The sequence below is a fragment of the Tyto alba genome, unplaced genomic scaffold (assembly GCF_018691265.1).
Source record: "Tyto alba isolate M040663 unplaced genomic scaffold, T.alba_DEE_v4.0 Super-Scaffold_33, whole genome shotgun sequence".
Lineage (NCBI taxonomy): Eukaryota > Metazoa > Chordata > Aves > Strigiformes > Tytonidae > Tyto > Tyto alba.
Genome location: NW_024881308.1, coordinates 13425982 through 13442523, shown reverse-complemented (window position 1 = coordinate 13442523; position 16542 = coordinate 13425982). Strand labels below are relative to the sequence as shown.

At 41.9% G+C, this 16542-nt stretch overlaps 1 protein-coding gene across 3 annotated transcripts in view; it reads right to left on the bottom strand.

The window, feature by feature from the left end:
- Positions 1-16542, bottom strand: part of CDH4 (cadherin 4) — a 553545-nt gene that overhangs the window by 464578 nt on the left and 72425 nt on the right. Inside the window, exons 1-2 of one of the 3 annotated variants that reach the window (XM_033010414.2) lie at positions 6115-6273; positions 3800-3911 (exon numbers count right to left, since the gene is read on the bottom strand). In XM_033010414.2, coding sequence (XP_032866305.2) covers positions 3800-3911; positions 6115-6171 — 169 coding nt within the window. In that variant the 5' untranslated portion in view covers positions 6172-6273. Of the gene's footprint in view, positions 1-3799; positions 3912-4005; positions 4064-6114; positions 6274-16542 lie in introns of those variants that run through there. The other 2 variants (XM_033010415.2, XM_033010416.2) reach the window with 2 other exon arrangements.

Here is a 16542-nt window from a genome sequence, read left to right as displayed (position 1 = left end):
GCTTACTTTGTCGCCTGATTGTAGAGAAAGCCATGAGCTGTTTTGTTTAGCTGTGTTTGAGAGATGACCTGCTATAACTGCGATGGTACTACACTGGAAAAATAATGTATTTAACACTGTGATGTCACTCCACCCACTACCAGTTGCCACAGTCTCACAGCATGCCAATAAAACTTGAATTCCTAATTTTGAAAAATCTTTTTTTAATTACAATCTTCAAAAGCCTTACAAAAATGGAAAAGGGCACAAACCCAATATCAAGAGTATCATCCCCCTTAGATCATATTGCATATCACTTTCAGCATCCTACTCCTTATTTCTCTCCTTCCCCAAGAGGCCACCAGTCATCACCAGTCCCTTACACCTGAGTTAACACTCAGGATCAGATCCCCTGAGTCAGTCCTGAACTGTCTTCAGTGCAGTACTGTATGTCATTGCTCCCCACCCCTCAGGACCAATGTTCTCACCATTTTAAGTTAACATTAATAACAAACAAAGAGAAAAAGATACCCATGCCATAATTGTCCTCTGCCATACAGCAAGCTTTGAGATTGTTCCTTTGGCTAAAGAAGAAAATAGTTAACAATCTTATTTTAAACATTACCATGCACCAGTGATCAAGATTAAGCTTATTATCCTTAAAAAAAAAAAAAAAAAAAAAAAACAAAGACCAAAAATTATGAGAGATTACACACCAGGAAATTTTATTAAGGGATGCAAGGAGGGCATTTCTAAGGAAGGCACTGGATCCACAATTCAACTCAGCTAATACCCCATCATCAGGCTACAGTGTTGGTAGTGATGTGTAAGATGTGGTAGTTGTGGCACTACTGGGGAAAACTATTTTAAGTCTAATTAACATGAAATTTTTAGAATGCAGATGCTTTTCATTTATACATAAAACAAAATGCCGTGACATTTCTCCCATTCATTTATCATAAACGAGTTAATTACTGTGTAACAAATAGCTCCTGCTAGAATCTGTATGTTTTGAGGATGTTAGAAAGCTGACTCAGGGAAATAAGATGAACCACAAAGTAGTAGTTAATAGCTTATGGCATACTTATAATAAAACAATGACTTTGTAAAAGCTCTTGTTGTCAAATTAAGGCTAAGCTATTTCCATTGGAATAAGTCAATTATAAGCAGTCATTATCTGTTTAACTTGATTCAAACCTAGAATACTATAAGCACTTTCATTTTGATACATTCATAACGCTGCATACATTTGAGAGCTGGATATTACAGAGCTTAAAAAGGAAACACTGGGTTTATTGCTACACGGCTTATCCCCAAACCATGTAAAATTTAAAGTTCCCAGTGCCAGCTGAAGTTCACCACTATGCCGAGGTCTACATACTACCCAACTTCTGATGAACCACCCTTCTGGCAGCACAAACTGTCCCAGGACTCTCCCCATCTCCTTCCTAAGGACAAAGTGAGGATTATGCAGCATAAAGTTTTTATGTTTGCTCACTGGAATCCCCTGAGAGCCATCTGAACCACGTATACCTTTCTCCCCTCCAGTTCCATGAAAGCACTGACAGGTGAATTCCTACCTACATTTTTTAGCCAAACAGTCCCATTTGGCCTGAAGATGAATTACTGAATGCTGATGAATAAGATGGTGGTAGCTGGCAGCAAAGCTTTGCGTGGTAAGATGGTGTGAAACAGTACATATGTCAATCTATCAAACATGATAATGTAAGCAAGCTGAACCCATTTTTGGTCTGAACTATTGTACAATACTTCACCCAGATGGAAGAAAGAGATAAACATTTTATGCTTCAGACATATCAAGTGTTAGGAAGTAAAATTAAACCTAAACTGGAAAACTACCAATTTTACATGCTGGAGTATATATAAAGAACAACATAAGCATGAAGAAGAATTTTATGCAGCAGATTTTCTCCCCCATTATTGTACAAATTAATTAGATATATTTGTTTCCTATGATGAACAGCAACATGTATTTAACTGTAGATTAAAAGGTGTAAAGACAATAGTTTATTTATTAGCAAACACAGCATTTGCACTTTTTTTTTTCCCCTTTCTCCTTCAATTGATGAAATGCTTGCAAATTGCATAACTCGTGACAATGTTATCAGGACATGAATCTTACAAGTGGTGCATGCATACGTAATGCCCCGAGGACCAGTTCAGCCTTAAGTCACAGGCAGGTTTGCCACGACTGATGTAAAACTACAATTGGCCCCTAAAGGATAAAATTAAATAGAAATATATTTTCACTCAAATCAACCTGATAGCCTATCTAAATATAATTTCATATCTAAAAATTATCAGTTCAAACTGAGATGACAGCCACTATGCTGTCTTCAAAGTCATTACCAGCTAACTCCTCTAAACAGACCTTCTGCTCCATCCCTATTGTCCACCTACATAAGCACACAGCACAATTTATCAGGCACTGAACAGCAAAAAATATTCCTCTGAGCAAATATATTAATGACATGACTTTCTGTAGTATTTGGGTGACATTGTTTATCAAATAATTTCCAAAGCTAAAAAGCATGAAATCTACTCAGTTTACAGACTGACCTGTAAAGCCTTACAGTATATTGGTTTGGGAAAAATTGCTACTAAATACATAAATAATCGCTACTTAGTTTCTTCATGGGTTGCTACATTCTTGGGCCTGTCTGTATCAAATCCCTGTTTGGTTATCTTTCAAACTAAAAATAAACTCCCCAATGTTTACTAATTGATGACAGGCCAGTCAAGAGAATTCCTGAGCAGCAAAACTAAGACAACTCGGCTCAGAAACAAAACTGATTGCCAACTCATGGAGAGAAAAAATGTCCAGTCCTGGATTCTGCTGATGCCAGAAAGAATACTTACAACTCTTCCTCTCTTTTGAGAAAAATCAAAGTAACAGAGCAGGTGTTTGCTCCGGAGGAAGACAGAAATCCCAGCTTTCTGGCAGAAAAACATGCATGTGAGTAAATGTACTCAGGAGAAAGTAGCAAAAGGCCTATAAACTCTGGAGTAGAGCATCAAATCCTGATGTGCTCCCCAACTTCCAGCATATATTATGTTTTTAGAACTGCTGTAGCATCCACCAATGGTTAGTGATTTAAACCAGGGGGGATGTCAGGGGGTAGGATTTTGATCTTCAGAAAGTCTCTTGGAGTAAAACAATGATTTTTCTGCATCATGCAAACACGAAGTTTAATTATTTTTAATTTGAAAGGAAGACAGATCAATACATAGGATAATCTATTGTTATTTGGATTATGAAGATGTCTTAGAGTTTACAATCACAAAAGTGGTTATAATCCTGCAATTACTATAAAGCTAATTGGTAGTTTCTTTTTGCCCGTGTTTTCATGTTGTCAGTGGGGCAGTAATGAAAATGAATGCCACATTTGTGAACAGAATGTCTGTAGGCTTGTTTACCACATTTCCAACAACAACGTCTGCTTTATCATGCATTTCAAAGCAGAGATAATTTAAGGATCTTTGAATTTCATACATAAAAATACTTTCTAAAATATCAAATGCAGAGTTCCTTCAGACGGGGTGGGAGTGGGAGACTTAGAAGTGAAGTGTTGACCTCGCATACTATAGGTAAACAATCCACCTGAAGCAGACAGCACACGGACTTTGAATGATTCATCTGTATTCAAAACTGTGCTCAGGTAAACCACTTAGTGTTTCATCCTCCTACAAACATAATTCTGCAGACAATTTCATCATCAAAACCAGCGTCTTTAAGCCGCCTTTCACCTCCTGAAAATACAGTTATTGCAGAACCTGTTAAGCTCTTTATTCCACTTACCTTTGAGTAACTTCTGCCCTTCCATGATGTTTTGGGAGACGAATGCTGTGTAGTCTTCTTCTGAAAAGCCAGGCTTGCATGTGGGTCTAACTGTAAGATCCCCATTGTGTGCCTGCAAAAACAAAACAAGGAAACGCACACCATGACTTTTGTCATTTGGGAAAATGTTCTGCACCCAATGGCTAGATGCTTAGGCACAGGCAAACCTGAACAGTAAAGCAGTGTGCAAGTAGAAACCGCTTGCGCTGAAGTGCCTATCTGTTGGAGTGGATCCATACTGTATCTGAAGAAATAAAAAGGGCCAGAAAAATAGTTGCCTGCCTACAATAGAGAGCATTGTTTGAGGAAGGCTGGGAGATTGGGCACTGTCAGAAGAGGGGAGGAAACAAAGAGCAGCAATTCATCAAGGCGAGCTGCGCTCGCACTGGAGCCACGCAAAGGCCTGATGCTGCAACATCCAAATCACTGAGTTTTACTGTTGCGAAACTGGGCAAGCCCCAAGACTGAAGGGGGAAGAAACACTCCAGCTCTCAGCAGCCTCAGGAGCTCATGACCAGCTAAAGTTCCTTTCCTTCCCATTCGCCCTGCAGCAGCCTCCAAGGCTCTGCCTGCTGCTGCCCGGGTGACCCTCCAGGCTCTGCACTTGCCCCGGCAGTGGGGAGGTTGGAGGGGATGCCCAATCCAAACTGTAACGCTACCACTGAATAGCACAGCCCCACGCGCAACCTGCCAGGATCCAGGAGGAAGCGTCCGGCTAAACACTGAGCCGCTCCGCTGCAACTTTGAACCGCGCAGTGGGGAACCAGCCCCTGCCACAGGGACGGGTTAGTCCCGTCGCGGTAGCCCAGGCTCCTCGGGATGGGGTACACATTGCCCTGCAAGCAAGGTCCTAGAACCCCAACTCCAACTAACTCACTTAAAGCACATAAGCCAGTGATTTATGTCTAACAAGTGCCAAGTGATTTATGCACAAAGTGCTGGTGGCAAGGGATTTCTAACGCTCCCGGACTGTCGGCAGGGCTAGCCACAGCATCGCTTAGCAATGCAGGCTGCACCTCGGATGCCTCCAGTCCCAGCAGCGCAGGCTGAAGCCAGGGGACCAGAAGTCACTTCCCAGGAAAGTGCAACTCCAGGCATGCACCCGCCTCCCTGGGGAGATGAGCACAGCTCCCCCAGGCTCCCCAAAATGCTCCTGACAGGGACGACACTGCGTTACAGTGAGGGAGAGAAGGGAAGAGGAACGAAGGGTTCTTTCGGATGAGCTTAGTAAGCAGAAAGCAAGCCAACATACTCTGCTAAAAATCACAGTCGGGAGATGGATGCCAGCTACTGCATGGAAAGCGCAAGGAAGCAGCGGTTCTGTGGACTCTGACTGTCGCTGGCAAGATGTTGCCATTAGGAAACATTTCAAAGGGACTGACTGAAGATAATAGGCTTTGAATCTGAAATCACCCAATTATTATAACTGCGCTTACTAGAGGAGGGCACACTGGGGCTACTTCTGCACATCCACCAGCATCCCGAGGGCTCGGACTCGGGACATCTCCACAGATTCAACTTGGCACAGGGGGATTCAGGCAGAAAAATCAGCAGCTCTTGTTTCTGCAGCCAGTCCAACACAAAATACAGCAGCCGCCCCGCTCGCACAGTAACACTGCAGCCACGCGTTCAGGCGGTTGTTGAGGTTCTGCAGACATCCCTTAATTTTTTTGGGGTGGGGGGAACCCTAAAAACCCCAAACTTTTCAGCTCTTTACACCCCAACACGGTTCAAGCTCACTCGCTGCGTTTACTGGCTTGTAAAAATAAAAGTTAAAAGGCACCGCCGCGGCACGGGTGAAGGAGGGACGGCTCGCACGGAGCGGGTAGCGCTGCGAGACCGCGCTTGGGCGCGGAGGCTCCGCGGACGGAGCGGCACCGCCGCCGGGACGCGCCGCTATCCCCGAAGTTTATCTGGCGACGCGCACCACGGAGGGCAAGTTTTGCCGGCATCGCTGAAGCACTACGCTCAAAGAGAATGATCTCGCGGAAAAAAAAAAAAAAAATAGCAATTAAAAACTGCGATAGTGATTTTAAAAACACACACAGGAGAAAAAAAAAAAAAAAAAAAAAAAAAAAAAGGAGAAACGGTGAAAGCGGGAGGGAGCTGCGGAAGAGCCGCTCCCGCGCACTGACCGACCCCCAGCTCCGCGCCCCGGCCCCGAAGTTGCCGCGGCTGCCGTGCCCGCCGGGCGCGGAGCGGCGGCGGCACCTCCGCGGGGCGCGGAGCCCGCGGGTGCTGCCCGCCCCCCCAGCCCCGGGGGACGCCCCACTTACCGCCGAGCCCCAGACGGGAAGGAGCAGCACCAGCAGCACCCGCGAACCGGTCCTCATCGCCCCGGCGGCTCCCGCCCAGCCACCCACCGGGCTGCGGGGGTGGCGGAGCGGCTGGCCGTGCCGGGCCGGGGGGACCGGGGGGGGGGGGGGGGGGGGGCCGGGGGGTCGCTACCGCCGCTCCCGCTCCCGCCGCCGCCGCTCTGGGCTGCAGGTGAAGCGCCCGCCCGCGCGCCGCCGCCAAGCCCCGCCCACCCGGCCCCGCGGCGCGCGGGCACGCGCCGCCTTAAAGCGACAGGCACCGCCCCGCTGCCGCCGCGGAGGGGGGCACGGGGAAAGGGGGGCGCGAAGTTTCGTGGTTTCGCCGCCACCCGCGGTAGACTGCGGAGGAGAACCGCGAGAGCCGGAGGTTGCCTGTCCAGAGAACAAACTTAATGTCCAAAGAGAAATAAAAACTAACATACTCCAGAAAAACAAAACAAAACAAAACAAAACAAAAAAAAACCAGCATATCCAGGGTAGAGATGTATCTGCTGAGGTAAAAGTAGCATATTCAGGGGGAAACTAATATATCCAGCGGAAAGATGCATGCAGTGGGGAAAAAACTAACACGTCCAGGTGAAAAACAAGCATATCCAGTGAGGAAAAACAAACGTGTCCACGGGAAAGACACATACCTGGTGGATGATGAGCATATCCAGGGAGGAAGGCATAGCCCAGGCTGTGAGAAAACGGGGACTAGCATATCTACAGGAAGGATTAACGTATCAGGGTGGAAAACCCCAATATATCCAGAGAAGAAAAACTAGCATAGCTGGAGAGAGAGAAAAACTACACCAGTGGAAATCACAGCCCCGTCGTGACAGGGACCCGCTCCTTCGCCGGCAAAGGCCTTTGCTGAGTATGGCCTTGTTTGAGGGGGAAAGGCCGCGGTGCCGGGAGCAGGGGGGCTGCAGGGGCGTGGGGTTGTAGTCTGGGTGGGCTTTGGGCAGGCAGGGGACAGGGGTGCGGGTCAGGGAGCACCCCGGTTCAGGCTTGGCACTCACCTTAAACCTTGGGCGGGAAGAGGGGAGGGTGCGGCAGGTGCCTGCCTGAGAAGAGAATAATTTGGGTGAACGGCAGTTTTGGGATCGGGTGGAAAAATGGGTAGTGCCTGAATCAGCTCCTCAGCTGTGAATGTGAGCCAGTGTGAGCCCGGCCCTTCTAGTTGTGTCAGGCCTAGTCCACCCTCACCTCAGTAGCAGATAAAGCTCACTCCACTAAACTAGAGGGTTTCTGGCATAAAAATAAAGGCAGATCAGAACAGGGCCAGAAACCAAAACTCAAGTCGGTTTAGTTTTCACAGAAAACTGAAAATGGAAAGCAGCAGTTTCGAGTGCTAAGTATGGCTCCTGCTATTTTCCTACAGCATGACCCTGGCATCCAAATACGATCTTTTTCCTTTCTGAATGCAGCTCAACGCCACAGACAAGATTTCTCAGGCATGTATATTTCGTATATATAAATCCAACAACAATTTGCATAAATAGATGCATACTATCTGATGTACGTGCAAAATCAGACATTGCAGCTGAAAAATCTGGCCATTAAACTATTCCGTTAGATTCACACGTTTCCAAAGGAATGCGACACATAAATCCACTGTCTGCATGTTTTGCTATTGAGTAGATTTAATGGTATTGTGTTAACACCTAGAGATGTTAGCGAAGAACTGAGACTTCATTGTATTAAGCTCTGTAGACACGAATAATGAAAAGATTGTTCCTACCCCACCAATTTACAGTCTTAGTGGATTATGGGGTTTATTTTGTTTTTAAACAAGTATTTTTAAGTTTGTTGTATAACATCAAATAAATCCCATCATTGTATTGAATTTAGTGCATACCATTTTTTATGAAACACTTTCACAAAGGCAGAAATTATCAAGTGACACTAACATAGAAAAAAATAAATCCTTATATGTAGATATAAAATCTAAATTAATTCCTTTCATTGTTATCCTAAATTTCAAAGATTGGAGTACATTGTTTCAAGTTGAAGGTCAGCTATGGTTGTTGCTATTTAAATAAAACTACAAGTACTCTGGAGATTTCTGGGGATATTTTTGATCTGTGCAACTACAGTGTGGATATTTCCTTGTGAATACCTATGGCCAGTTATTTTGACTCTTGCTGGACTACAGCTGTTGCTATGCATGTGCTCGCTCTGTTTGATAACTTTGTTAATATGACAAGTTCTACAAGTATTGTCAAAATAAGTCTGACACCACAACAGATTGTGAAGAAAAGGCAGAGCAGTAGTGAAAAAAAAAATAGAATTCTTCAACATGTTTACAGTTGATTTCTAATCTGATGGCAAATTGATTTTTTTCCCAAACTAGTTTGCCATGCCTCTTTTCTAAGCTGTGGTAACTGACTGTACTTAGGGAACAAGTCTGCAAATGGAGTGTGTATGCTTTCCTGTTATGTTTGTATAACACTGGCCTGTGTGAGACACTGGGTACCATCCCAAACAGGGTGATTCCAGAAGGATCAGAGGAGAGTACAAATCCAGTGTTCAGACAATGGAAATCACGGGTTTACATGTGTAGTTATTTTCACTCTACCATTTTCCTTCGACTCTTGACAATCTAATTAATTTTGGAAGGAATTAAAGTTTTGCTAACTGATTTCAACTACCTCCTTGTTTAGAAGTACTTAACATGAGGGACTTATAAAATATCTTCCTTCATCTCCTTAAGGAAAATTAAAATATTCCATTTACGTTTTTGTACCTATCAAATTTTTCACAAACTATTGCATTTAAGCATACAGGACTGAGCTGGGCCTGAACATATGTTATTTGGGAGAGTTAGCTTCAGACTCTCACTTCGCTTTGAGTCTGCTGGGAGACTGGTTATGAATTGGTATTCTTGCATAAAAAGGAAATTGGAAGCTCTACTGTCTAACGTATGAACACTACAAGATGTGGATTTGGCTGGATGAAGACATTTAAGAGCGTACACATGCACAGTAAATCAACTTGCTAAACACCTCAAGAGCAAAACTGCTGATCCTAAGAGCCAACTTGCTATACTGCACAACACTCGAGAGAATAAAAGGCTCATAGATGAGACATCTACAGAACTGACTGTGCCAAGATAATGAGGAGCGTAGAGTACACAAGGGATTTTTCTCTCCTTGATGCACACATGTAATTCCTGTTGACAGCAGTGGGAGTTACACATACATATCAGGGGGACAATAGAACCCTTCGTGGTGGAGATGAGTATCAGATGTGAGCTGTGTTACCACGGATAGAAAATGAGAGAGAGGGAGGTGTGATCACAGAGGGACAGTACAACATACAATAAAATTGTCAAGCAGCCATCAAATATGTGAAAGCATGGGAATAATAAATTAAATGGACAGGAGGTGAGAAAACAAAGTCTCAAGAGACTTTTGCCTTCCCAGCTTAGGGTGGATACATGAATTCCTTATTTGGGAAATATTCCTGCTGGCTTAACCTGCTCAGTTCTCTGATAAGTAAATGTTTCACTGAACTCAAGTGAACAGTTACAGCCTAAATGCCAATGATAAAAAGTGGTTTTATTTAAAAGTCTGTCAAAGAAGTAGAAATTAAATTAATATGGTATGCAGACCACACCTTAGGTTTCTTATGTATTATTTGATGATTTTTGCTTCTTCTAGGAGATAGCTAGCTGACCGCTGATTTAGAAAGTCATTATTACTAATTTGGGTTCATGTCAAAAGTAGTAACAAAAGAAGGAATATGTACAGACCCAGAGAAATAAAGGTGATTCTGGATTTATAGATAATGGCAAATTATGAGTTTATGTCAGTGGTTCAAAACTGAAGTGAATGAGAAATGCCTTCAGATTTAATCCACATCTGGGATCTTTTTAGAAGTGTAGGGAGGATGGGACGAGATGGAACTGAACAGTAAAGTGAAAGGTAAATCAAAGCTGTGGAGAAATTAATTATCAGGAAAAGGCATAAGCATCTACCAGATCTAGACAAAAAACAACAGAGGAAACAAAGGATGCTCCTGAGTAGGAAGAACACAGCCACAGTAGGAAAATAACTAACAGCAAAAGCCAGACTTTGATACACTTACATAATTTTTTAAAGCAATAGCAAATCCCTGGAACTACACGAATGGTTGGGCACAGCTCAAAATTCTGAAATACTTACGATCTGGCTCCAGTACAAAATCTAAAGACAAAATGATGAGTCACAGAGGAGAAAGTGACTTGAAGAAAGAATCCACAGGAAAAAGCAGCACTGAACAGGAATGGAACATGCATTAATCTAAGCTGATTCTGCACCACCCTGCATGTGCTACCCATGTGCTTGGATGGTGAGAAAGAACTATCTTCCTGCTTAAACAGAACTTCTGAAGTCACATTTTCAGCCCTCCTAGACCTGCTGCAATGCCAAGGAATATGAACTTTCTCTCTTTTACACTATCTACTCATCAGTACATTGTGGCTCTTATCGATTCTCCTTCTGAGTTGGTAATGTGAATGGCAATGAGAAAAATATAACTTCAGGGACCCTATAGAAAACCTTCCTGCTCAGTTAATTACACTGACCAAGGGAGGCCAACTTCAGTGTAGTCTGACCTCCAATTATGAGACACGCTGTAGTCTCCTCACTGAACTATGCAAGCATTAATGGCAGCATGCCAGCAATGGCTATATTAAAATCAATTTAAAAATCCCAATTCCACATCTCTTTCACCTTAGGTGAGGTAACACACCTTATACTAATGTAACTCTTATTAAAATATTGTAAAACAAATTGACCTATGCAAACCAGTAACATTTCTACCTTTTTTTTTTTTTGATTCATTTATTGTATTCTTGCAAAAATGAAGAAAAAAGGCAAAAGCAGACTGAGATCTATATCATTACAGTGAACTGTAGTTTAAAGCAGTGTTATTAAAAAAAAAAAAAAAACAAACAAAAAAAAACCACAACCAGAATTAGGTTTGTTCTCAGACGATAGAGTGCGTGCCTATTTATGTCAATATGGCCCTTGTAACAGCTTCAGAAAAGTGACCTCTGGTTCACTGGCAAACCTGAGTGCCTCAAACACAGAAAGTCACTGAGGGGAATATACTGCAAGAGATCCATCCCTAACACAGCAGGCAGCCAGCTGCCCAGGCTGCTCCGTGATGCAATGCTTCATATTCACATAAGCAATGAAATCCCATCAGATTTAGTTAAAAAAGAGATTATTAGCCATTGTGCCATTTTAAAAGTGGGAGGAAGGCAACAGATGCCCAGTTTCCCCAAAGCCTTCACAAACTTACTGATTTTAATGCGCTCTTCATACAAGTGTGTGTTTAAGCATGATCATGCTATCACCTCAGAAACAGTTACCTGAAGTAGTCATCATCTAAAATGCATGCATCCACAGTAGGCTTTACACTATAACACCAATCTGAGAAGAACCTTATCAAAGTTATACAAAGCCAGAGGTTTCCTCCCCACCCTCTCCATGCACCCCCCTCAGCAGCTGAGGAGATGCTTTTTCTAACAAGTCCTGTTCCTGGGATCTGCCATATCACTGGGTATGCTCACACGTACTGATCAATGAGATGTCAGGGGAAGGGGGCTGGATCTAATCTATGAATCCTGATGGTTCTGTAATTTTCACTCATCACACACCAGAAAACTCCAAATGATTATCAACATAATTAATAATTTTTTTAGAGACTGCTGAAGGAAAATTAGTTTTTCATACTTGCAGCTTTTGCTGGTTCTATTGTTTATAGCACTAATTCTCATTGCTTCACCACTGCCTTTCTTTCCTCTATTGATGGACATGGCTTTGTCTACATTGAAATGTTCAAATTAGTATAACTTACTCCAGTCCAGATCTCAAAATAAGTTACACTTGTATAAGCAGCAATATCAATAAATAAGCACTTTTCTATCTAGCCAAAATGTGAGGTCCAGATTAGTCTTTCTTATATTACTAACAATACGTGCTTTTCTTCTTTGTCAGAAAAAAGAAGTGTATGTTTTTTTCTGCACAGATTGGTAAAGCATAAATAGAAGTTATATTCTGAGCTCTCTCTGCCTTTTGTGGCACCCAGCTGGTTTGTATGCCTCCCAAATATTTTTTCCTCCTGAATATATCCAACAGTTTTAGCACCACAGCAGATACTCTAAAATGTGTGTGTGTGCATACTAAATGCTGAGGCAGAACTCCTCAGAGAAAGCCCCAGTTACGTTATTAATATGAAGTAATTTTCTGGATCTGTCAGCATTTTTGGTCAAAAACCACCTGGAAGACAAAGCACTTTACAAGAGACAGCTTTGACAGCCTATGGATTTGAATAGTAGAACTGAAAAGATAAGAAAACTTTGAGAGGAGAGAGAGGAAGAGATGCACTCTTGTAAGAGATTATGACAAAATATCTCACACTCAAAGAAATTCAGCATATTTCCAATTTAAAAAGGCAGTGAGAAATTTACAGTGTTTGTCTCCATACAACTTCAGTGAAGTTAAGAATGTATATGAAATTTAGCTGAATATTTGAATCACTGATTTAGCTATAAATGAGGATAATAATAATATGATATGGAGAAGTTTTACTAATAACATTACATGCCTAAGTGGAATAAAGCCTAGGGATAAAGAAAGAGAACTAGTTAGAAAGTTTATATGCATGGTCAGCTGAGTAATATGGACTGACTGTAGGCCAAGAATAGTAAAACCAAAGTCCTCCATGCACGCATAAACAGAAAGCAAAAGAAAGAGTAAAGTCACATGGGTTATAATTTTGATGACCACCACTGGTAGTTACCACCTGACTCTGTTGTTCAACCGATACACGATATTTTTTGATCTTGGCGGGGTTCTTGCATGAGCCCGGAGAGTTCTTTATACAGAGTAACTGCTGCTTTTTGCCAGTGTCTAGAAACAACTGAACTCCAAAGACTAATTTTTCAAGTTCATGCGTTCATCTAACGAGATTATCTGTGGTTATCCTATTAACTTTGACCAATAGATCCTGTGATCTCACATCACCTCATCCATTCCCAACTGCACACATGCTTTCAAGTCAGACTACAACTACGTGTAGGACATGTGTAGGCACTGAAAATACTGATACATCCAAGACTGTGTAACCTCCAGCTAAGAAGTAACTGATAGACAGTGGATAAGTTTGTGTTTTCAGTCTCTCTGAGAGAGAAATACTATGGGAGATATTCCTGCACCGTCTTCCGTTATGAGCTACAGACAGACTTGTGGTTTAATAAAGCTTATTGTAAGTGACATTACTTCAGTGAATCTGATTGTGCTAATCCATCAATAGGCAATGGCAAAATCATGTAACAGGTTTCATTGTACACTAAGAAGAAACCCAGGATGTAGATGGGACATTTTTATTATAAGAGTTTAACAACAAATCCAAATTATAATTGGTTCAAGTTATGGGCTGAATCAGGTAACCTGTACTTTATCTATCCAGATATTTCAAGAGAATGGTCATTTACACAGCTGATCCTTAAGTATTTTATGAGAGATAAATCTAATAACCTTTCTGTGAAAACCTCAGCAGGATATAGACACTATAATAACCCATATGCTGGCTACCGCACTGTATTGTATGCTGTCAGATAACTCAATTATTTTCTTCCAGATCTAACATAAGCTTCTGTTTAGTAAACATGATGAGAGTCAAACTTTTACATATATATATATAAAGTGCTTAATTTGCATGCAAAATTGCCGTAAGTATGTATGCAAATAGGAAAACTCATGCACAGATGACTAATTAAGTGCATTTATGTGAGAAATTACCCAATGCACGCATGGAATCTCAGTAATTGTACACACAACTCAGATGTGCGATTGCATATGCATTTTGGACACATAACTGATTGAAAAAATTATTTCTCAGTACTGTGTTGGAATAACCAATGCGGAGCACACGATCAGAAATACGACAGCTGATAGGGCTTTTGAAAGAAACTGCAAAAGCTTATGAGGAGCATTACAGTCAGACTGGAATTTACCATCTCTACCATTACTGTTTTCCAATTCACTTATAACCATAATGTACAAATCTATGGCTTGAAAAGATAAATTTCTGTAAGTACTGTAAAGAAACACTTGACAAAATAAAATCAGTGCCAGGGCACAACAGATAGTGTGATTAAATTTAAACCTGAAGTTTGTAGCCTGCTGTTGCCTATCCAGTATGCATTTTGGAAATAAATGGGAAATTTTACTTTCTGTGTCTTGATCAAGCACCTTTTCTTCTCATTCGATCAGGGTTTGTACTATGACTGCACGATATCCATTTGGAAGGTTCAGTGAGAATTGGTGAAAAGAGGTTATCTGTGTGTTTTAGTTTTCTAGGCATTGACATTATTATAGGGTTTTTTATATGTAAACACTGATTAGTTTTCTTTATATCCCCAAAGTGAGAAAGTTTATGCTAACATTGTTAAAATTCAATACAGTAAACACATTATTTCAATACAGCATGATAAACATCCCTGACATCAGTGTCCTGCAAAGGAAAATACTTGCCTGCATTGTTTTGATACTGGCTACTGAAAGCAGAGATACATGCTCAGCCTGCTTTGTGATGTTTTTCTATTTTCTGTTCAGTTCATTGTGTTTATAACGGAGTACAACAGCAGTTAGGGCAGCACCTTTTTGTTTATGCACAACATGTAGCTTGAGGTCAAACATTTCAGTCAGCCACTAAGACAGGCAAGAGATACCCACCCGCCTTTGTGGGCACAGTCTGGTGAGGAGCACACACAAGGGGAGTGGGAGAGAAGAGACTGGAAAGGGTTTGTGCTGTGATCGGTTTGCTCAGAGCTGTTGTGCTGGAGACACAGACTCACAGCAGCGTGGCGAGGCTCTGAGCGTGAACAAGGGGGGAGGAAAAAGGGACGTACTGGATTGGTTTGGTTTGACTGGGAACAAAGTTCCTTGGATTCAATTTCAGAAAGGAGTATTTGAAGTAGACTTCTGCCACTAAGTGGTGCTATGTACAGTACAGCATCGTTATGATACCACAAGTTACAAGGAGGAATAAACCAGAACACTGTCAAGCTGATTAGACTGATGTAGACACTTAACAAGTGTCCATTACGCTGATTTAATCCTTCTGCGGCACTGGATAAATCAGGAGGAAGAACAGGCCAATCCAAATGATTAAAGAAATCCAAAGATTGAGCCCTGGCATACAGCATCTGAAGTGGAGGATTACAGAAAACAATTCTAATTTTTTAAAAGCTTTGTCTGGCTTATTTTTGTTCCTTTTCAATTATTAGTATTGTTTTCTCCAAGTTTACGGGGCTTAGAACATGAAATACGTGCCAAAAAAAACCTGAAGAAAAAACCCCTTAGGTTTAATTAATACTTGCAATTATTCCAGAACTAGCAATCTTATTTTTAAAATGATGCCCTATTTTATATCAACTGACAAAAAATGTAGAACATGTTCTTTCTGGAATACATATCTACATGTAGATTTACTCCTTCCCACCCTCCAAAAAAGACGCAATTTAAAAATAGGATGTAAATTTGGAAGGAGAATGCAAGCTTGCAACTTCTGCTATCCTCAGTCCCAGGAGAAGTGTAAATACAGCAGGCAGAGGAGCTGTTTTGACATTCTGACACCCATGCAAGCTCTTGCCCCAAGCAACCACACATACATGTCGGCTCTCAGTTGAGGCTGCTCTGATACATCCTGGGTAAGGAGCAGTGGACAAAACTGTGTTATTCCAGGAATGGAGAGACTGAGGTCAGGAAACACAAAGCTTTCCTCCTTTTTTACTGAAGGAGGAAGAATTTCCTGAACTTATGAAGCAGCTGACATCTTTTCTCTTCCCTGACACTGGTCTGTGAACGAAGAAAGGATGGGGAGAAAGGGTGGAGCAACGAACAATCACTCACATTCCAGGATCCCACCTGGACTGGTGGTGCATTTTTCAGCTCACGATGGATCAAATTCAGCAGTCTGTATTTAGACACCCATGTAGATAGTGCATCTACAACCAGGCCCAGACACAATCTGGGAATCAGCATTTTTAACCAGATCAGAGGATCTTAAAACATTGCCTCACACTGAAATCCAGTGAATATCTGCCTATGTGAGTTGCTTTGCTGACAAAAATGCCTTTAGAAAAAGAGGTGGAACTTCTGGGGAGAGAATTAGTGCCTTTGTGGACTTTGTTTGTGTGCAGGCTGCCAGTTTATTCACAATATTCCCAGAGAAGTGATTTAAATCAAGAGTCAAAAGCCGAAAGGGTATCAAAGCTGTACAGGAACTGATTACTACTATAAATTTTACTGAAACAAGCTGATGCTGTGCTGATTCTTTGGTCCTTTTCTGGTAAAAATATTCAGAAGATGCCAGTGTTAACTCACAACACTGACTTCTCTGTATTTT